At 43.5% G+C, this 23,695-nt stretch overlaps 1 protein-coding gene across 1 annotated transcript; it reads right to left on the bottom strand.

Moving 5' to 3' along the window:
• Positions 1-706: 706 nt before the first annotated feature.
• Positions 707-19,690, bottom strand: CARHSP1 (calcium regulated heat stable protein 1). The gene is made up of 3 exons (XM_029911291.1): positions 19,492-19,690; positions 16,085-16,207; positions 707-2,368 (listed from the first exon to the last, which is right to left on the bottom strand). Exons 1-3 carry the CDS (start codon positions 19,662-19,664, stop codon positions 2,206-2,208), a joined length of 459 nt encoding a protein of 152 aa, XP_029767151.1. The 5' UTR covers positions 19,665-19,690; the 3' UTR covers positions 707-2,205.
• Positions 19,691-23,695: the final 4,005 nt, after the last annotated feature.

Raw genomic sequence — 23,695 nt, 5'->3', positions numbered from 1 at the left:
GATAAAATAAATTACAAACCAGGAAAGAAAAGTACCTGAAAACACCAGACCGCTGTGGCCTATTTTTCTTCTGGCCCCTATAGCTGAACTCCCCTGTGGGGGGGGGGTGGGGGGACTGAGGAATCTGTGCTGTTGGAGGCGGGAAGAGAGAGAGGCCAGGGGAGATGGGCACTTTCCACTAGACCTGCAGGGATTGCCTAGTAATACTGAGCGTCAGCATGAAGTGACTTCTTGCTGTGAACATATATCAAAACGTAGCTAGCACCATGTTTATAATCACCAATGTGGCTATTCTACAAACACAAGCTGATTACGCTGTGTTTTGGTGTGCTGGGTCTTAAACGTGTTACTCCTGACCTAGATATAGGCTGCAGACAGCAAAAGTCTCATTGGTCATGATTGCATTGCTCATAAATAAACAAGCTTTGTGATTATCAAGTAAACACCTGGAAAAAAAAATACAGATTTTACTTAAAACCTAAAGTCGTCTAATAAAATACACCAGAGGTTCTGAGCAGCTAGGAAATTAGTTACTCATTTTCCAACACCCATAATTTGATATTGCACAGAAGTGATTTTTGCAAACAACTTCACCACTCTCTCTCTCACACACTCACCCCCCCTCCCCACTTTTAATTAGTATTAGTCTTAACTACAGAATAGGTCGTGAGTGAGTACGCGGAAGATAACTTATCAACCAGTTATTAAATAAACTTTTATTGTGAAGGAAGCAGTGTATGCTAATCTACAATCTACAGCATATTAAACCCACAACAAATACAGGTTTAAAACTCAAAGTAGCTTACAAACTATTTAGTACAATATAGATGAATTAAAAGTAAAACAAAACATCACAGTAATTCTTAACCTTCACATTTCTTTTCTTTTAATCACTGTAGGTTGAAATTGCTTGAGACATTTCACCTTTCTCTGTGAAATAGCATCTTCATGCATTCCACAACAGCACAAGTACTCACTGTTACTATAGTGAACAGGCAAATTCCACGTAACTAAGAGAAGAGAGTTTGATTTCAACCATTTTAATTTCTGCTCCCTCGGGGGGGGGACAATGCTTCATTTGGAAAACTTGGCGGACAAGCAGTATCAGAGCTAGTGCAGAGATTAACAGTTACAATAGTTTGTCTGCATGAACGCCTGCAGCAACAGAAGCGGAGAAGATATTCTAGTTGGTGGTGGTAGCACTATATACCACCGAGCAAGCTTTGCAGGAAAACATGACTGCAGAATCCACTACAAGGCTTTATAACTCAAGCTACTAAATAATTCACACAGCATTTTATATACAGTGATCTGAACATGGCAGAGTTCGCTTTTTCACAAGTGATGTGAATGTGTAAATGCTAACGAACCATGGTAGGTAGACACTAACTACTCTATCAAACATGGATATATGAAAAAAATCAAGGCAGTTAAAAGGTTTCATTAAATTCAGGCACCATCAGAGGCTGTGAACCACTCCCACCTCTGTTGCTTTTCTACTGCTTAGTGTGAAGCAACCTACTTTTGTAACTACTGGCCTGTAAATCTGTTGCTAATCACCCATCAAGGCACACAAAGTAAATTCACAAACAACCCACATTTAATAAAGCTAACAATTCCACACTCCTGCAGCTAGCTAATTTGCAACTGTTCCACCTGACAGTTAACCAGAAGGTGCTGTCAAAACTGATAACTGTCAGATAAAGACTTTGTACAGTGTGCTTGTTATTTAGCTTGTGAAGAAAAGAAATTGCAGCAATGAATGTCTCTCTCGCTCTCTCAAGTACATTTACTTAGAAACTTTTTAGCAGTATTCTGCTGACATTCTGCTGCCTGAGCATTCACCACATTTACTGAAATTTAGCCCATGGGAACAATGTTACAGGTGCATATTGGGTCTCTAAGCTATGTCCCTCGGTGCTGCGGAGCTGTTTTAGTTAGAGTTCCTAACACCTTTGGGCATCCACTATCATCAGGTCACAGATCACAAAAGCAGACAAGTCCGGCATGGAAATTTCCTTAAGCTATTTTTTTCCTTAGAGTTTGTATGTTGTTTTTAAGTATCGTGCCTATTGTAAAAATGGTAATTTGGCCAACGCCTACCTTAACAGTTTTCCCACTCAATATGCAAAATAGTCATTTGTCAGTCTCACGTGAAAGTCAGTTGTTGAGCGTCTTCGATGATACAGCTCCATGCAGGATAACTTAGGAACTAATAACATGTCCTGACCAGGTCTCATGTTTTGTTCCAGGTGCTAGGTGGGTAATGACCACATCTACAGCCTGCAGCTTCTCATTCTTAGGTGGAATAGAGCACATCTTGTAGGTGACTTCATCGCCAGCCACTAGAACATATTCTCCTTCAATACTGTTAAGGGAAAAACAAAAATGGGGGGGGGAACAGCTCCAGGTAAATGTATTCTGGCACTTGCAGAATAATTAATTGTACCGCCTCTGCTATTGCTCTGTAACAGCTGCTTCATCAACTCTATAACCTGCACTTTTCTTTCACATTAAACTCCTATCTATGGATCCCCAGGGCCTACCAGGCCTCTGACCTTTATCCTCTCTTTCTGGGAGTATACCCCATTAGTGCTCTGCCCTAGGCCTTCACTTTTTGTAAGGGAGAGCCCCACGCTGCACGACTCCGTTTCTTGCTGTGGTTTCTCCAGCGGGTCCAAAGGACTTTATGCCCCTGTTGGAGACTTACCCCTTTTTGGGAACCATACAACCGGCAGAAGTTTTGCAGCAACATAGGGTGGCCTTCTCAAAACAAGCCAGCATTTATTAGTCCACTGACCACAGTACGGGAAGGTTAGAATGGAAGAGCAAAGCTTACACAGATGTCCATGCTAGCAATAGACCCTGCCTCTAGCCCAGAGCATCCAGGACTCAATTTGCGGTACTGCACTGGGCAGCCAAGTTCTTATTACAGCGAGCTGACACCTCAGTGTCTTGGTTTCAAGTTGCAGTTGTGCTGGTTCCGCATGTTCAGCTGCCTGTCATTAAAAGTTAATGACTGGTCCCTGTCCTCCACAGTATCTCCCAGGGCCAAGCCACTCAGATGCTGAGGGTTCTTGAGCATTGCTTCCCACCAATCCAGAGATTCCTACAGTCTATGTCACTCCTTCCCCAGTACCCTGTCCCAGGAAAGAAATTAACCCCTTCAAACCTAGTGAGATGGGAAACTCTGTCACATCTATTCTTCCAGAAATACAGATATTTCCCACCTTCTCCGCACCTCAGCTCTCAACCCAGCTTTTTGCAGAGGAGGCAGTCAGCATCACACCCTGAGGGGCAAGATCTAATGCTGAACCAGATGAATCAATGCCTCAAGTCATAATTGTATGATTATTCCATGACAACACTGCAGGCTACAATTAAAGGTTGCCGAACCCTTAAATGTGTAGTTCTTACCTTAATGTGTTTGGATTTCTTTTAAGCATCATCTCCACTCCTAGATTTTGGGAGAATGACAACATCCCTGTGATGATGTTAACCCTTAAGTTACTGAGATGTACTCTCAACCTTAATTCCCTCTTAACATTTTTGGCGGGAGAACAGAATCGACACCGAAATTAATATACAAGGGAGTGTCAAATGCCTTAGAGTTCTTTCCTTAGAGTTCCCCTAACCCTAGCCCTAAAAATTCCAAACGTGGGCCTCATGGAACAGTCAAAAGCTGAGCCATTTTCAACTTCCACTGACAACACTTGCTCCCTTTATCTGTTATTCATCAGTAGCATTAAGGTGGGTACACAGGCCCTCAGAGCAAGTACACCCAAGCTGCATAGTCAGCTCATTAATTGGTAGCTGTTTACTGTATGCAATCCAAGCAGAACCCGCCTGAAAATAACGCATCTCCTCCTCCTATATCCCAATATCAGGGTCAGCCATACAGAACATTAAAGGTTACTAACTCTCCACATTTTCACTGACTGCTACTAACTTTTGCAAGGACCCTCCTCCCTGCCCCCCCAGCAGCCTGCCACTAACAGAGCAAACATAGCAAGAAGCTGGGCTTAGAGCTCAGAACAAGGTTTTCACCCTTGAAGGCTGTGGGAGCCCAAGTGATTAATAATACTTGTGTAGTCAACTCTCAGCCACACATTCTCCTATCACTAGGTTAAAAAAATAGCTGCAGAAAAGCTCCTCTTTCCCACGGGAATATAACTCCAGACAGACCAGCATGGAGCAAAATAGTCAACACAGGGCCTCTGCAGAAGCAATCCCTGCGTAAAATCAGCCTTTTACAGCAATGAGAAATGGCAACATAAGGCAGAAAAAGCTTTCCCAGGGGAAATCTAAGTAAAGTCTTCCATTATGATTTAATACCAGCTCCACCAAATTCAATGCACCTTCCCCACACAGCCTGATCCAACTGATCTTTACCTCCCATGGCTCCAGGCTGCCCTCCCAACCCAAGCTGAATCAAACTCAGTGGTGGATTAATGCATGGGCCTATGCCCAGGGGCCCTGGCCAATTTGGGGGCCCCCGGAGGAGCACCGGAACCTGGGTAGAGGTGGGGGGGGCACCAGTTCCAGCACTAGTGGCCCCGCCCCTGCTCTTCTTCCCCTGGCCCCGCCCCCTGCCCAGGACAGAAGCCGGATCTGAGCCATGGTAAGAGCTGCCAAGGGAGCCTGGTTCGCTGTGGGGAGCCCTGGACCTTCCACCTGCCCTGGGCAGGGGGCCCAAGAGCAGCCCCCTGGCCCATGTCTCTGCCCTCCCCGCAGCATGCCACCCAGGGCAGGTGGAAGGTCCAGGGTTTACCACAGTGGCCTGGGCTCCCTGGGCAGCTCTAGGGCTGGCCTTAGGGGTGAGCCACCCAAGCAACCTCCCAGGGTGCCAGGGGAGGGGAGGGGGGAGAGGAGGAGCATGGGGCAGGGACCCCGGGGGAGGGGGGGAAGAGTTCTTTGTGTCCAGGGCCCCAGTAAAGCTTAATCCACCTCTGATCACACTAACCCTATGATTATTTGAGACTTGGCCTTACCCATCTCCTGGCTCCAGGAGCTTGCTGTAGCGAGTGGGTACAAGCAGCTTCTTGAAAGCAGAGACTATTGAGACTACCCTTAGTGGAACCACTGGAAGTGCTCAAAAGAAATGGCTACTATCCCTCCAGCATCCAGTCTGCCTTGTAGCCTTTAGATCCCAAACAGTTCCAATGTGACCCAATAAGACACTCTTGATATGTACCTGGCAGTACAAGCCGCTCCCAGGGGCTTAGATACAAATGTGAGATGTCCTGACTGTCAATGCAGCATCACAAAGCCAAAGTCCCAGTGTCAAAAGGTTAATCTGAGCATCACTGAAGAACAATAGGTGCTGTGGGAAAATTCAGAGAATGAGCTAATGAGCACTGACAGATGAGCTGATGCAGCTTTTGTGGCTGCTCTTCAGCTAGGGGTATTATCTACATTGTAATTTAACTCCTGCAGCTGGCCCGTGTCGGTGACATGGGCTCTGGGGCTATAAAACTACATTGTAGACATTCAGCCTTGGGCTGGCGCCCAAGCTCTAGGACCCTCCCCACTTGCGGGTCCCAGAACCAGCCCAAGCCTGAACATCTACACTGAAATTTTATAGCCCCACAGCCCATGTCACCGACACGGGCCAGCCACAGGGGTTTTACTGCAGTGTAGCCATACCCTTGGAGATGATAAGCCTGATATGAATCAGCCTGAGTCATTCAAACAGAAGACTCGTGTTCCACTCATCACTACCCATCTGGGGATGGCATGTTTACAATAAGTACCTGAGGTGAACATAACTTACGTGGGTACCTAAAGGACTCAGCACTGGGGCATGCTATCCCAGAAGTAGTCTGGGCACAATGGTGAATGCCAGTTGCCCATAAGATGTAACAAATCAGCAGCTATGCTATAACTCCACTGTCACACCATATCATGCATGTGCATGAGGAACAAACCTGAGGACCATCAGCTCCCAACAGCCCACAGGCTTCTACTATTTGGGCTAATGGAGAATCCCCGTTGGCTATTACTGCCAACAAAACTCACACTCTCTTTTGTCCCTGGGGCCTAGAGATGCACCTGAGCAGACCAAATGCCGTTCAATGAAGGGCACTGGACAGCCCCCTGGTGAGGGACTCCAGACGACAGAATAAAATACCTAAAACAGTGACCAAAAACATAACCATAAGAAAAGATATGGCCAACCTGCGCCAGTGGAAGCAATGGAGCAAAGAGCAGTGAGGCATTCTTTTCCATGGGGCTTCACACACACTCTGCCAACTGCAGACAACGTTTTATAAAGCAACAGCTGCAGAGTTAGAAAGGTTTGGAAACAAAGCAGCATCTATTCCTCGTCCCTACAGCCAAACGCACCTCCATCTCACTGACACACGCACGATAGGTGTTGAGAGCGTACAGTCAGATCACTGTTTTATAGGCTTCAACCCAAACTGGTGCCATTCCCAAGCATTGTCGTCGGTTTGGCTGAAGGAGCTGCTACACGAATAGGTGTCAACTTTGGCTTTAAAAACTTTTCTGAACACAGGTGACATCGATCTAAACACTGGGCATGTTGAGGCATTGAAAAGGGACACTGACAACTAGCCTTAGCCTGAAAGGATATGAACTGTCTCCTGCAGTGCTGTGAACCCCAAACACAGCGCAGCGTGCTAAGTACATGAGCAACGGAGCAAGCAGTCATGTCTCTTGTGTTCTTGTCCAAGCAGAGTTAAAAAAAAACAAACAGACTAGCCTCAGTGGTAACGATTGGTTTATTATTTTGTATTGATGTTTGACTAGCGATAAAATCGGAATGATACATATAGTTACATGTATGTGGCCAGCTCTCGAGATGAAAGGGAAACCAGGTGCACTTTAACAGAAAGCTTTTCCTAATAACCCAGAGCATGTGCACCGACCTGCACATAACATGAGAGCTGCACCGGCCTGCAGTGCAGACTATGTCTTAGGGAGAAGAGCGAATGGGATGTGTACAGAGGTTGAAGGTTATGCTCTCCATTACCATGTTACCTTTTCTCTCCACACAGCTATTCGCCCACTGGTCGCCCACACAGAGAACAAGAAGCTGGCATCATTGTAATCCATAAATTGTGAGTTTAATAAAGCTGGACTTAACTTAAAAGAGCTTGGGTCAGAGTAATTAACCCAATGGGCAAGGCTAGTTGCCTTGGCATGCTGTTCAAGGCAAAATTAACTCCTGGTGACCGTACTCCAAAATGGAGATGCCTGTGAGCATGCCCAACCAGTAAGAACCATCGTCCAGTTTCAGTTTAAGTGACACTACTGTTAGTAAGAGAGGCAGGAAATGTTTGAGCATTATGTTGACTGCATCAGTGTTGTGTTTTTCCAAACTTATACAAACCGACATGCCAGGAGACTGAAGTTTATGAGAAAAATCTCACTCCACCCTAGAAAGGCTCTAAGTGCTTCCTCCCTCTAATGCTTCTCTGCCTCACATCTTCCCCTTCCTGTTGACATAAAGTTACTTGATCAAAAACAGGACAGTCCTTTTGAACCAGCAAGAATGGCCCAGGGCTGCAGACAGACTTCATTTCTCACACACTGATGCGCTTGGCTTCCTACTGAATGGAGATTCTTTCCCCTGCATCTTCTCTCTGCGTGTCTCGCTGGATATGGCAATGTTAACTCTGTGTCCATAGTACACAAACAGGCTGCAAAACACTGGACAGAGAATTGCTCCTGCCTTGTGATATGGTTAAATGATGTTTTGATGTTAAAGAGCAAGCAATGTCCGAGCTGGATTAGTCTCGCCATTGGTGACAAAAAGAAAACTATATAGCTATGGGAAAGATGACAAATCAGCAGTAGAGAGGGAGTGGAAAAACGCATTGAGTGATGGAGTCTAAGATGAAGGGATAATTCAGAGGTTGTTTTGAAACCCTTCTTTGAGTTACAGGAGGGGGCAATAAACTTAGTTTTGGAAATCAAGTGAACTTGAAGAGATCAGATAAACTAAGCAAGAAGAATCAAAGTGTTTCAGTATGTGATAGCTATTTTCTTTTCGACTACGCTTGCATTAAATGCAATTCAGATTATAGATGTAATCTAGTAGAGGATCTGCTAGGAGGATAAAAGAAAGATGTCTTGTTCTTATGGACTGATGAATATTTGAAAATAAGGCTGAGTTTGTCCAAAGCTACTTAAGGGATTTGGACACGAACTGCCTTTAATTTTAAATGTAAATTGAATTCTGCATCTAAATCCTTTAGGGTACTTTGAAAATCTCAGCCAAAAATATTAAAATAGAAAATGTGGTCCTTGACTCAGCGTAGAACCGAGAGCATGTATATTAAGTTTTATGCTATCCGGCAACTCTCATTTCCCATCACAATACCAATGTGATGATTGTGAGTATCTTATACTGCACTATTTTTAGGGAGGTCTGCACGTGAATCAAAGGAGGGGCTCTTATTAAGAAATTGTCTAAATATGGAATGTTACAGGCTCACAGTCGCTATTCGTATCAGTAAGGCTCTAGTTAGCTCTCCAGGGACAAAGACAAGGTCAAAGGGAAACCTTGTAGTGTAAGTGCTTTCAGTGTGGTCAAAATATGTCAGAAGGAACAATCCTGCATGGCAGAGAGCTGTCCTAGATAGCTAGTTTCCATGCCTAAGTTCTATATATCTTGCACACTTTGTAACGCTCATTTAATATCCCTACAACACTAATATTTGTTTTGAGTAGCAAGACATGAGAGACCAGCAGAGCTACCCTGGGTTATCAACCCTGAATGCCTTCGTACAACTTCAGTCCCAGGCAAACAGCTCCAGTCTTGCAATCAACAAAAGAAGGGATGACCTAACAAGGGGCCATGGAAGCCATGGAAGAGAAAGACAGAGTTGCCCAATCCACCTTCCTTATTGGAGTCAGAGCCAACCACACAAACAGAAACCTTGGAATTTTTGAGGTATTTCTGCCCTACCACCTGTGAAGCAGACCCTGCACCTGGGGAAGGTTAGATAAGAACAACAGAGCCCCCTGCTAAATAATCAATGCTTCGTTCTACGAGCCACAATTCCAAAGAAACCTACACTTGATGCCACTGAATAAAGCCACAAACCCTGGAAAGCTCCAAATGGTACCAAGCGAAGCAATCTCCATAGACATATCTCACCCTGATTCCCAGCTCTTGGTGTCAGCTCTCCAGTGAACACTGTCCATGTCCTGATATTCAGAGCCATCTATGAGACTGACCCTAGCTACCAAAGAGAATGCCTGTTCCATGCCAGTTACGTCCCACCTTTGTAACAGCGACATTGAACTAGAAGCAGGAAACTGATGACCAATAGCAGAAAACTCATGAGCACGAAAGACAGAACTTTCACGGGATGAGTGCCTAGATTTTAGAACAAGCTCTGCATGTACACGTCCAAGGTGGGGCTGCATCATGAGGCCACCTGCAAGATGAAATCCAGGCAGCCACATTCTTAAGCAGCGCACCACATAGAGAACATGGCACCAGTACTTAACCATGGTTTTGGCTTCTGGCTACCTGAGTAGCTGCCTGTTTGCCCATGTGAGACACTGTAGTTGCTATCCTGTCTTTGGACCAAGCCACAGAATTGTCAGCCCCCAGGACATGCCACAAAACTCATCTTTTCTCTTGGCTACTTGGGGTGCATCAGACAAGGGGTCTAGGGTTGGATTATTATGAACATCATTGTGGGCACATACTGTTGTAGTTTTCAATGGGAAGCTCACTTTGCATTAATATTATGTGAATTTCCTGACCAAACTGAGAGGAGGGAAAATACAAGAATGGCAGAAAAACCTACGGAAAATCCTGCTCACTAATTTTCTCGTTTCCATACCCCTCCAAATAACATTGAATGATTTGTTCCCTCTCTTCCCATCGGAGCTAGTTCTACCTGCCGTAACAGCTCCTGCTTTGGATATATTTCAGTATACCAATGGAAGTAAACCATCTGACTGGCAGGGTGGGAAGAAGAGACACTGCAGCCCTGGGCTAGGCAAAGCCACAGCCTGCCTTCAGAACTAGCAATGGACTCAAGTCAGAACAATCACACCTGGATTTTCAACAACCCCAAGATTCAGGTGGGCAGAGGGATAAGAAGACAAGAGGTCCGACTGGGGAATATTGTTCAGGACCATCTCCTTTTAAAATGTAACACAGGCAGGGCTGTGCAGAGCCGCTCTCCGCTTCCTTTTTCCACTCAAAAAGTCACTTGGGATATTCAAATGATAAAATCCAACCTATGATTCACATATGTGTTTCACAGAGCAGAGAAACGGGAGAGAGAGAGAGAGAGGAGTCTAAAACAAGCTATAAAAATCCAAAGGGATGCTTGGTCCACCTTTGGGCATGTTCATATGGCATGGCAATGGGATGGCAACTCCATGGAATCATAGTTTAACATGAACAGATTTCATTACTGGTGCACAGCAACAGGTAGTATGTAGCCATTTATCACACTTGTTTTGTACAATGCATCACTTCAGCTCACTGCTGAGTCCTCATTTTTTGCTTCCATAGAAGTTCTGAATGCTCAATCAAACATTATGAACTGCGCACTTGGAGAAACCCCTGCTAATACAAATACTTCAAACTTGAAAAGCAGTGAGAAAGACCAAGGCCAGGTTAGGTGCTTTAAGAGGAATCACACCACAGCATAAGCCTGGTAGCTCTTTGTCATTTAAGGGATATGGTCACATTTGCCTGGCTTACCTCAATGAGGTTCTAAACTGGCAGATTCCAATAAGCAAAGAAACATTCTCCATTCCAAGACAATTTCAGAGCTATTGCACTGCGAGTTTTCCTGGGTGCTGAAGCTTCGATTCTTTTGCTGGAATATTCACTTTCAATTCTGTCCCTCAGCTCAGAACTAGACTCACGTTTTGGAGAAAAATTACTATTTCTCGTGTCTCCAATACATGATTTTATACCCCACTCCACAGGTACAAGAACAACCCAAAGAGTGTTAAGGCAAGATGCTGGCCTTGCAATGCAACTGACAGCAAGTCAAAGAGGAGTTTGAAAAAGACGATCCCTATATTCCTGCCAAAGAGCCTGGAAGGGTAACAAAGCCAATGTCTGATTTCTTTCATGCAACGGGAGTGTGACATGGACATATCTAGGTGTAAAAGCAGGATGTCGTGGCCCAAAGTAAAACTCTTACCTTTCAGTAATCTCTTCTGATCGCATATGTATGAATGTGTGGCCTGAAATGGAAATGCATCCCTATTTACAAACTGTTTCCAGCTAACATCTCATCCTTAGTTATGGATGTAATGAACCTAGTTCTTCCAGAATGCATGCCCCAGTACGTTAGGAAACTACAGCAAGCCGGAGATCTCTGCCAGGCTGTGTATGATGCAGAGGGGCGGAGAGAGACGTACAGTAGGGAGTGCAAACAGAGCACAGTTCTGAGAACTGGTTCACTAACACTGTGATCAGTACATTCCAGCCTGAAGGACAGTGTGAAGGTCTCTGCAATGCAGCCGTTCCTCTTTGCAGCCAAGTTCTAACAAATTGCAGAAAGCCACAGAAGCAAGGCACATCACTTTCCCATTCCATGAAATCAGCTGCTCCTACAATGGTGTTTTCTGAAGCAGACATTGGTTCATTCATTTGTAACGCTCTCTACTGAGCTAGCTTCCAGTCTCACCTCTATAATCAGGCCAGTTTAGGGCCAAATCCTGTTTTGCACTGTACAGGGTTGGGGGATAAACAAGCCTTCACTGCGTGCCCCCTAGTGCTCACTAGAACACTAGCAACCATCACCATGGGCACTCCACAGCCCCAAGAGACCCACAGCGCACATGCTGCAGTGTCTAGCTCATACTACGCAGCAGCTTGTCTTGTACTCTTCCACACACTTCCCTGGCTATTCTGTTCTGCACCAGCAGGATGGTTTGGGAAACTGCTGACCAGCAAGCTCTGCAGGGATCTCCTCTACTACTGACTACCACACAAAAGCTTCAAAGCCCTCAGATTGTCATCCATCAGGAACTGCGCCCAGTCTTTTTGGGAAAGACAGATGGAGAACGAAGAATAAATTACAGTCATATGAGTTGTTATGCTTCAATGACAGACAAGAAGCCAGCATTTGCGTGAGCTACCATTAGCCCCCATTCAATTGCTGGCTATGAAACCAGAACAATGGAGATAGGATATTCAAAAGGACAGAAAATTTGCTATAATCATTGCTGCTACAAAAACACCGTTACCTTGGAGATAGTGGTTCATTTTAAAGCACTGCCTTGTGGTTAGAGAAGAGAAGGGATTAGAAGACCCTGCCAGGGAGAGATTCATACCCCTATTGGGAAGTGGATTTTTCAAGCCCAGTTCTAAACGAAGACAAAGTGCATGAAAACCTTACAGCACTCGGCGGGCCATAATGTCTTTCTAGTTTAATTACTTTTTACTATAATAATATAAAGCATTTCCAATAATCTCCAGGAAGCTTTTCAATAAAGGTACTTGGTTTTCTGGCATCAATACTTAATGCAGAAGGCCAGAAAAAGTAGAAACCACCAGTTTTGTGGATCAGCCTTTGGTCTGGTTACATATCAGGCAATAGTGAGTTTCCATATCAGACACTACGGAGAGTCATAATTTGAGAAATGCTTCCAAATGGAAATTCCACCACCCACCTGCTGTGTGCACCAATACTACAGGGCTTCACATGGGCCTAAAGTTCTCCCCAAGCTGAACAGTTTGCAGGATCAGGGCCTGACTGCCTACACCAGGAGAAAGAGTGAAACCGAATATACACACGTGCTATCTAAGTAAAAACAAACTGAACCAGAGAACTTTTCCCCTCTGATCTCTTTCAACTCTAGTAAATTTAGGAGTTACTTGTTACAATGGTAGGTAAAACAGACAGAAGAATGGTTTAATTTGATGAGATCCTTTTAGTTTGATGGGCTTATGAGACACAGTTGCATTGAAATGTAACCTTGCTATTCCTCACAGCGGTGGGAGCAAACAAAAGAGGATCAGACAATCTTACCAAAGTTGCTTGGGAAAAACAAAACAAAATCCCAACCATTACACTGCATTTCTTTACATTAAAATCAGGGCTTCCGGTTTTAAGTTAACGTAATGTTCATCTGTGGTGGGAAGCAGCCAGATTCACAGTTGCTGTTTAGAATATCCACTGACCTTCCCCCATTGTAGAGATGAGCAAACTTCAATGGGGTCCCTTTTTATCTAACCCCTAAAGTTGGTGAGTGCAGATAAAGCATTCAGGTTTTGTTCCAAAATGTCTGTGCTGCAAACCTGGTCAACCAGTTTCATGCCACTCCTAGTCAAATCACACTGGAGAGTGGCCGGAGGCTGAAAAGAACACAGAGAAGAAGTGAACCCATATAAACACAGATCGTATGTTGAAAGTGACACTGTATAATGGTAACTGAGTCACTACAATCTACTGAGCCATTATGGGTTATACAACGCTCCTGATATGAGCAATTTCCATTAATGAAGAACAGTGTTTCTAATTCCCAATGCAAGATGCTGAAAAGCAAAGAGTTATTAAATCATCGTTTCTGCACTGCCTGGTGTCAGAAGTAAGAGACAGTGATACTTCCATTCACTTTCAACCACAAAAGCTATTTCCACCTACCTGAACCGTACTTTAGACTAATTAAAGAATACAGAATCTTCAGCACTTTGGTAATTGCACATATTAATAAGAGGGAGGGAAATGTCAACTGTTTTAAAATTGTAGATCTGAAACTGAACATTTAAACTAAAGGCCCAATCCTGTTCTTATTAATATCAATGGAAAAACTCCCACTGACTTCAATGAGAGAAGAGTTAGGCCCTAGACGTATACAGCCTTCCAGTCCCACAAAACTTGGAAGTGTTAAACTTGCTAACCTGCTTATAAAAGGAAAACATAAAGCCACTCTGCATCAGACCATGACGCATTCAGAAAAACTGGACACTAGTAACAGTGGGATCATCAGGCAAAAAGAGCCAATCCTGGAATTACTCAGTAAAGCACAAACAAGAGGCAGTGTGATTCAGTAGATAAGGCACTAGACTGGGACTCAGGAGATCTATGTTCAATTCCCAACTTTGCCAATGGCCTGCCTGTTTCCCTCCCACTCTCTGTCTGCCCTCTCTATTTCAACTGTAAGCTTTTCAGGGCAGGGATCATCTTTTCCAATGTGCTTGTGCAGAGCCAAACTGAGCCTAGCACGAGGCCCTGATCTCAACTGAGTCCTCTAGGCAATCCTGTAATACAAATAAATCATCACCACCAGCATCAGTGGGGCTTGAACCTGCAGACACTCACTACTGGGGACAGTGCAGTGAATAGCTCCAGCAGTAAAGCACTTCATCCAGAGATACGTTTTCAAGAGCACATGCATTCTTTGCAAGTCTGGCAGGAGTAAGGGAGGTTGATAATGCACACGACAACTCTAGACATGCATTATCGAAGTGGTAAATATTTATCAAGCACTGCATTTGCTCCAACTTCTACAGCACCAGAACCACCGAAATAGGAGTCAGGTGGAGCCAGAATACATAAGTGCCCATATTTAAACAAAGAATTACTGAAAGATCAACACAAGGGGAGGTGCTGAGGAGGCAAACACGGTACAATCTCAAATTCCATATGTTTGAACAAATTGAACCAATATGGAAAGGATGTGAACAGAAGAAAATTTTCAGTTGCTTATATACCAACGCTAGGTGTATGGGATACAAGTGAGAGGAACAGGTTTCAGAGTAGCAGCCGTGTTAGGTAAATTCTCATTGATGAGAAAAAAATTGCTTTAACTGGTATTACTGAAACCTGGTGGGATGATTCACACGATTGCAATGTTAAAATCGTCAGTTATAACCTGCTCAGGAAGGACAGAGTGGGTTAAAGAGATGGGGAGGAGAGGGTCACTCTACGTTAAAGACACTATTATCTGTTTTAGAATTACTGATAACTAAGAACTACAGGACCTTGAATGCATATGGATCAATTGCTAACTAACAAAACCCAGGGAGGGCTACTGGTGGAGGCATGTCACAGGCCACCAAATCAATCCAGAGAGCAGTTACCAATCCATGAGAGGACCTTCCCTCTTACCCCATGACAGCTTACTTTGCTTAAGAGCCTTTGGTGTGGGACCTTGTCAAAGGTTATCTGAAAATCTAAATACACTATATCCACTGGATCCCCCTTGTCCACATGCTTGTCCATGCCCTCAAAGAATGCTAGTAGATTGGTGTGGCATGATTTCCATTTACAAAAACCATGTTGACTCTTCCCCAACAAATTATGTTCATCTATGTATCTGACAATTCTGTTCTTTACATAGTTTCAACCAGTTTGCCCGGTACTGAAGTCAGGCTTATTGGCCTGTAATTGCTGGGATCACCTCTGGAGCCCTTTTTAAAAACTGGAGGTCTCATGACCTCCATGTTGGAGGTCTCATGAAGCCAGTAGGAAACACCACTTGGAGTTTCTAAAAATTATAGATGATCATTTTTTAACAAAAAAGGTATTGCACCCAACACAAGTTAACTTGATTTTGAACTTCATTATGACAAATGACGATGAACTAACCACTGGCCTGGAAATTACCTAGGGACCAGTGATCATGATCTGATTACATTTATTGTGGGCAAACAGAGGACTGTCCCAATCAGTAATACAGATACTTTATGCTTCAAAAGGGCTAATTTCCCAAAGGTGAGGAACGTTATGAGAGAAATTGATTGGGAAGAAAACTTAGAGGGAAAAAAGTGAATGAAAATTGGGAGTTCTTGGTCTTTCTGGAAGATATGCTTTTAATCAAACAAGTAATTGGACTCAACGCAGAACACACTGGGTGAAATGTAAAGGCCTGTGAAATACAGAAGGTCAGGCTAGATGATCTCACAGTCCCTTCTGGCCTAAAAATCTATGACTTTATAGTATTGCTCAATAACCAGCTTAGCCTACTACTTTCCATAATATTTGCACATTTTTCTGCACTGAGGTTAAAGTTGCACAACACAGACCCCTTTATAACCTGAGTAATGGGAGGGAAGAGAGGGGGAAAGGACATTGCCAATCAACTGTAAGTTACAACAACCAGCTCTTCAACTTGAAAGACTTACTCAGAAATGTGTACAAAGATGTCTGGCCCTCCATCCGCAGGAGTAATGAAGCCGTGGCCTTTGGAGCGACAGAAGCATTTACAGACTCCTTTATAGATGGGGCCTTCAGAGGCCCGCACGGTCCTGCACATGGAGAGGGACACAAATAAGCAGTTCATATTCAGTTATATGTGGGCTTCCACCCACACCAGAGCCAGAGAATACCATCCACACTGAATACAACAGTCCAAATGTTCAGTTACACACCACTAACATGTCTCTCTGTGCAAACTGTTTTAACATACAGTATCATATGCTACATACATCTTATCTAGCACCCCAATGGCCTTTGAAAATGGGTCAAAATCAATAGAGATCTATGCTGGTGCTGTAGTCCAGCAGCTGATACCTTTAAACACATGTGCTGGGATTGCTTTAGAGTACAGATTTTCTGGAAGTGGGTATTCATACAGAGCAGCAGTCTTGTCCCAGGCTCCCATGTAGATATTTATATAACTGTTGCTACAGGGCCTGAGCCAATGAAGTCAATATAAGGACTCCCAGTGACTTCAATGGACTTTGGATCAGGCTCTTAACTGGTGCGGATAACATCCACCCCATCAAAAAAGGCTGATCTGCCATTCCCCAGACCTGCAATAGCTGTAGCTGAATAGGCAATTGGTATGATAAAGCATGGGATGTACTGATCATGAAGAAATTTACTCCAGTGAACAGGGATAAATATGCTCATGAAATTTTGTGATTTAGCCATTTTGTCCTCTCAGCTATGCTTATTTGGATACCCAGGCAGCCAAACTACCTGTCTAAATACCTTACAGATCCACAAGATTGTAATGAAGTTCACTCCGTTTTCACTGACTGTGCTCTCCACTTGTAATATTTTTTCCTTTGTTGTGATTGTTATGATCGCCTGGCCAATATTCAGTTTTATCTTTATACCGACACATTCTCTTTCTTTTTCTTCTCCTGTGACTCTCTAGAATGGTTATTTAAAAAAAACAGAATAAAAAAGACTGTGCAAGATGTTTGCACCCCAGCCATCACTTTTCAGGTGCCCTTCATAGGCAAGTGTTATACCTACATTACAGATAACCTTTCTGTGCCTTGTTGGGGAATAAGTGATACGCCCAATGTCCTGCATTCAGCTACGTAAAGGACTGTAAGAAATAGAGTGTGGAGATAAATAAATAATGTAGTAGCAGAAAATGGCGGGCCTTGTGCAAAAAATAGTGGAAATGCCAGGTAATAGCCAAGAATGAGAAACATGGATTCGGGGGGCCCTGAGGAAGCTGAGGCATATTGATGTGGCTGAATAGATAAAGTTACACTTACATAGCAGCAGGACATGAAACATGGTCAACTCACGGCTGCATTCGCTTCTTCACCCCACCTTTCACTTTGTCCCTGCTATTGCGGTACTGTTTGTTTGTTTGTTGTGCTGCTGCTACCATGTGGAATCCAATCTAAAGCTGGCGGGAGGTGGGAATGTAGCGTTTCAGTTTGTCAATAGCCCTTCTGACCTCTCCCTTGCTCACACTGAGGCCGATTCTCTCTCATTTCTGAGCTGCTGGCGGGATTCCATTATGAGCTGGCCAACCCCCAGTAAGTCATTTGTATTGCCACTTAGACATGTCATAATTTTCACAATGTACGTCACCTTCAGAGGGTTTATTTAGATCTGAGTGAATTGAAAAATCTCTTAAAAGATCTGCTCTGTTCCTGAATCACTCATTTAAAGCCACAAGCCCCAGCAGTGGGAAAATGGGACAGAAAACTTAAATACCAAGTATTGGAAAAAGTGTCCATGAATAACTTCATTTCTACCTCCAAAAGCGAACTAAGGGCCTGATCCTGCAAGTATTTATTACTGGGTATAACACTTACTGCCCTGAGTAATCCATTGACTTCAAATCAGCCTATTCAGGGAAATAAAGCACTCCTCCCAGCAATGTTTATAGGAGAAGACCTCAAATCTGTAATGAACCAACTGAAAGTGGAGAATTTCAGATCACACGCATCAGAAACGAATTTTAAAAATCTACCTGGTGCAACAAGATGTTTGCCACCACAGTCTTTCTTTCCATACAGTTTAGGACTTTGAACTGGCTTAGAGCTCCTTTTGTTTAAAAAGGGCAATCAAAATTAACAGCTGTTTTAATTTTCAGGGTTACCAAATTAGCAAGATTCTGACAATTAACAGTGATTAGAGAATTACAAGAGCCCCCCACCCCCTCCAAAAAAAACCCCCACCATAAGTCTTTAAGAGCTGGAGTGGAGATTAATGACTGATAGTTAAATCCTATAATTTAGACATAGGAAAAGTCTAACCCTGAGGTGGTTTTTATGGTCACATCAAGCCCAGACATGAAACTGGGCAAGCACCTCATGAGGTTTTTTTAAACCATAAAATGGTCCATTATAAAAGTTCAGAGCAACTGAAGTATTTTGTAATTAACATCATATTAAATTCACTTCTTCTGGTGTGGGGTTTTTTTTTTTAACTCACTGAACACAACTGCTAATATAAATAACCTCAATCTTAATTCTGCAATGAATCAGTAATGTTAACTTCTGACAAGAGAAGGTGGATTACACAGCAGCAAAACACAGCTGACAAACATACCAAGCCAACTAGATACAGAAGCACTTAAAATATAGACAAACTGAAAGACTGAGGTCTTAGTGATGTAGCATTTTACTGTGTGGTCTGCTTGTACAGACCCCTGCTCCCATAAAGACCTCATTCCAGGATTGGGGTCCAATGGCTGAACACAGCTTCATATTATATATATGCAGTGTAATTGTACTCATGTTGGTCCCAGAATATTAGAGACAAGGTGCGTGAGGTAATATCCTTTATTGGACCAGCTAGAGCCTGATCCAAAGTTAATTGAAATCAAGGGAAAGACTCCCATTGCCTTCAACGGGCTTTGGAGCACAGCCTTATTGTGCAGTTTTGCTCTTTATCACAGGCCCATGTCATACGTTCAGTCAAAAGTGACCAGACTGTGACCTCTTTGGGGAAGACACTCCTGCAATATTTATTTCACTCGGCCACTCTGGATCCACCTTGTCTTGGTAGAATCCTCAGAGGCCTGTACTGGATGGGTGGGTGATGGAGAGTGAAGAATCAGGACAAGGCAGACTGCACTGGAGGATCAGGGTCTTAACTAATTAAAAACAACCACAACCACACACACACACTTTGTAAGGCAGCTTCAAGCAACCCACAAACGCAGCGTCCAGCCGAATCCAAGAAGGGCAGAGTTATACCAGGAAAGCTAGTATATACCTTGAATAACTCTATTAAACTTGGGTTTTGTGAAAATTTATAGAACACTATTAAAAGAGGTCACATTAAATGTCAATAGGTGTCCTTCCTCCCACGTTGCTCCCCCAATACTCACGCTGAAAATGTCCTGGTCCGTCGAGTTGGAAGGGGACTGGGGATAAGGTAACCTCGCATGGGAGATGGAGAGCGATCTCTTGTTCTGCGGTTTTCGGGCAGGCGGAGAGAACGTGGAGACCCTGGAGAAGTGGGGGACTGCTCAGAAGCTGAAGACGTGGGCTCAGAAGACATTCCTGATCCCTGAAGAATATCTACCAGGGGAAGGAAATTCTGATTTAGTACAAGATTTTGACCTTTTCAGTAAAGATCATAGTTTTCCAGCTTCTATTAAGTCATCAAAGCGGGGTCACTTCCCTGCACCCATATGCCCAGATATTAATGCTCCAAGGCATACTGCTATGTGCAGGATCATATGACGTACATTTTCGATCAGCTAGTTCTCATGAACTGCATCGGGAAATTCCCACAGAAAATATCCAAAGGCAATCTGTTGCCTCACAGATTCACTGCTTTATTTCCAAAGTGGCTCGTCTCATTTGATGTGTATTGACAATTTACCTATATGAAAAACCCACAAAATTAAAAAGCATTCCTAAGTTCCTTCCTAAGACATTTTTTATTTGATAAAACAGATTAAAAACTGCATTCTCTACAGGCTTGGAGGAAGAGAATCTGGGATTGGTCCTAAACCCTGATCCAGAATCAAAGACCTGGCCTGCCTCCATTCATATGAGAAGTGGAATTTCTATTGGAACCAGAGGGTCTGGAGAACTATAAACCACACAGCTCTTTTTTCTTTCCTTTTACTTTGTAACTTGAAGTGAATTTTTTCAGGTATATGAAAAGTGCTGGATTCGCAACATAGGAGACTGAAATCTGTTTACACCACAGAACAGGTACTGCAGAGCAGAGGCAGTGGCAGTGCAAGCCTTATTCAGCAGAACTCAGCCCAGACCAGGAGGAACCATCGCTACGGAAAAGATAAGTGAAGCCAGGTCTAAGTTAGGAGCGCTTTGCTGGTAGAACTATGCAGTATATTATACCGGCAAGGCGCTCCTAGAGTAGACAGAGATTACACCAGCAAAAACCTTTGTCAATATAGCTTATTCCATGCACCCCCAATCCCAGTGAAATAAACTAATCCAACAAAAGTGCAGGTTTTTTGGTACAACTGCATCTACACTACAAAGCTGTGTCGGTCAGAGGTCACAAACTAATCACACCCATGAGTGACGAACTATGCTGGGAAACATCTGTAGTGCAGAACTGACCCGATTCTCCCAACCAGTCAAATTCTTAGTCTTCTTGCCAAAACTCCACAAAAAGGTGTCAAATTGATAAGAACATATCTACCCACTATGACTAGACTGAGACCACGCAGCAGTTCAATGGTAACTGTCTGTCCCTACCACCTGGGTTGATTCACACCAATCACCGAGAGGCAAATACTCCATATTTAAATTAAGAATCCCAATTACATGAACACCAGCCAGTCTTGCCCTTACCCACTTTGAATAGAAGGAAAGGAAAAGACCTTTTCCTTTCCTTACCCCAATCTCAAGTTCTGTGTTTCTAATGACACAAACAATCCAAAACTTTCAGGAGTTTATTTTCCCAGCATTACAGGACTGAGACCACGTCACATACACAAAAAGCCTCATTTAAAGGCATGGGAGTGGTGATGAGGAATACAAACGCCAGAAAAAATAAAAACCTCTTACTGAAAGGACTAATCAGGGAAAGAAGAGCTTCCCAAATTGGTTTTGGCCAGTTACAATCAGACACCTTCTTGTTGGGGTTACAGTATATGCTTATATTCTGTGTATTTCTCCTGAGTGAGACAGCTTTTGAATTGGTTTCAAATGGCAGTGCAAAAGGATCCTGGTTTCATTATTTTTAAATGTAATAGCATTATTTTTTTTAATTGAATACATAAAAAACTGCTATAGCTGCTGGTACATGGAGTAGAAACCCACTGACAACATCACCTAAGATTTAAGCTTCTCTTTTCTATTACTTTCATGTATATTTCAGTGAATAAAAAAAGAGTAAACAACAGCACTTTGAAGCACTGAGTCTCTCTCTGACACACCCCCACCCACTCACCCATCCACTTGAAGGAATGTGATCAAGGGCTCCTCTACACACAGAAGTTGTACTGCTTAATTATACCAATATAGCAGTACAACTCCCCCAGTGTGGGCACAGTTATACCAGAATAAAAGTGCTTACCCCAATATAGCTGTACTGGTATCACTGGGAATAAGGGGGCATGAGCTATACTGGTATAACTGCATCCACACTATAGGCTGTAGCAATGTAACAGTTCCAGAAAAGATATCACCAAGACCAAAAGCTTATTCAAACTGGAGTTTTTCAAACTAGACAAAAGAAACCCATCTCACACCCCACTCAGACTCCCACACACCCCTTCCCATGAATTATGGAGCGAAACCTTAGGTGACAGTTGGAAGAGTCACATTCTTGCTGTCAATACAACAATTCCATTCCCATTAGTTCCTTAATGAAACTATCAAGTATAAAATTAAAGCAGCCTCTTTAGAATGAAGACATCAAGGGAAAAACCTTTATTGGTTTAATTACTTGAGGTGTCAAGAGGGTAAGTTGGAAGAGACCAGATCCTCCTGTTCCCTTGCAAGGCTTGAACTTTTCACACCACACTCTCAAGGGAACCAACGCCCTGTTGAAATAAATGCTTTTTTCAGATTATTTGGACATCGATGGTTCCTTGGGGCATGTCTATACGTACAGCACTGCAAGCGGCACAGCTGTACCGATACAGCTGCGCTGGTGCAGACGCTCTATGCTGACAGGCAAGGTCTCTCCCGTTGGCATAAAAAACCCGTCTCCGTGAGCAGCATAAGCTATGTTGGCAGGAGAAGCTCTCCCGCCGACACAATGGTGTGCACATGAACGCTTATGACGGAGTAACTTATGTCGCTGGAGGGGGGTGGAATATTCACACCCCTGAGCAATGTAAGTTTTGCTGACATAGGCTGTAGTGTAGAAACAGCCTGAGAGTCATTGGCCAATGTCAGCCCTGATGTAAGTGGGCTCAACATTTGGCAGGGATTGGAACAACAGAGGCAAAGCCATAGGATTTCCCAATTTTTTTCCCAGTGATTTGCTGAGCAAACTTATGCTGAGGAAGTCAAGAAGAGACCCCAGTGTTACGACTGGAACCCTAAAAGCTCTCTTGATTTATTTGCTTTGCTCTCAAGGGCTGAGCACCCCCAATGGCAGTAGAGACCTAAGATGTCTCCAATGAACCCTAAAGCAAAAGTAAAACAGAGGTGATTTAAAATTCCAATTTGAAAACTGAACAAATCAGAGGTGATATGGGCTGTTGTACCAGCAGCAGTACAAACGTTTACAAAGAAGCAAGGCTTTTACCAGGTTATATACATTTGAATCCACAGAGAGGAAACCCTTGGCATTTTGCTTATATGTATAATAAGCAAAGCACAAGGTAACTGTGTTTCCCCTAAAAAAAATGAGGGGTCCCTGTGGCACCTTAGAGACTAACAAATTTATTTGGGCATAAGCTTTCGTGGGCTAGAACCCACTTCATCAGATGTATGAAGTAAAAGATACAGGAGCAGGTATAAATACATGAAAGGATGTGGGTTGCTTTACCAAGTGTTAAGTCAGTCTAACGAGATAAATCAATTACCAGCAGGATATCAAGGGAGGAGAAATAACTTTTGAAGTGGTAAGAAGGTAACAGTAGGGAGAAATTAGTATTGGGGAAATTAAGTTTGATACCATCATGGCAAACCTGGTGGCTGAACTTTGTGACTTTGTCCTCACCCACAACTATTTCAGATTTGGGGACAATTTATACCTTCAAGTCAGCGGCACTGCTATGGGTACCCGCATGGCCCCTCAATATGCCAACATTTTTATGGCTGACTTAGAACAACGCTTCCTCAGCTCTCGTCCCCTAACGCCCCTACTCTACTTGCGCTACATTGGTGACATCTTCATCATCTGGACCCATGGGAAGGAGGCCCTTGAGGAATTCCACCAAGATTTCAACGATTTCCAGCCTACCATCAACCTCAGCCTGGACCAGTCCACACAAGAGGTCCACTTCCTAGACACTACAGTGCTAATAAGCGATGGCCACATAAACACCACCCTATATCAGAAACCTACTGACTGCTATACTTACCTACATGCCTCCAGCTTTCATCCAGACCACATCACATGATCCATTGTCTACAGCCAAGCTCTAAGAT

The sequence above is a fragment of the Terrapene carolina genome, unplaced genomic scaffold (genome assembly GCF_002925995.2).
Source record: "Terrapene carolina triunguis isolate 2854851 unplaced genomic scaffold, T_m_triunguis-2.0 Scaffold93, whole genome shotgun sequence".
Taxonomy (NCBI): domain Eukaryota; kingdom Metazoa; phylum Chordata; order Testudines; family Emydidae; genus Terrapene; species Terrapene triunguis.
The sequence above is the reverse complement of the archived record's forward strand: the minus strand, read 5'-3'. Positions and strand labels throughout refer to the sequence as shown.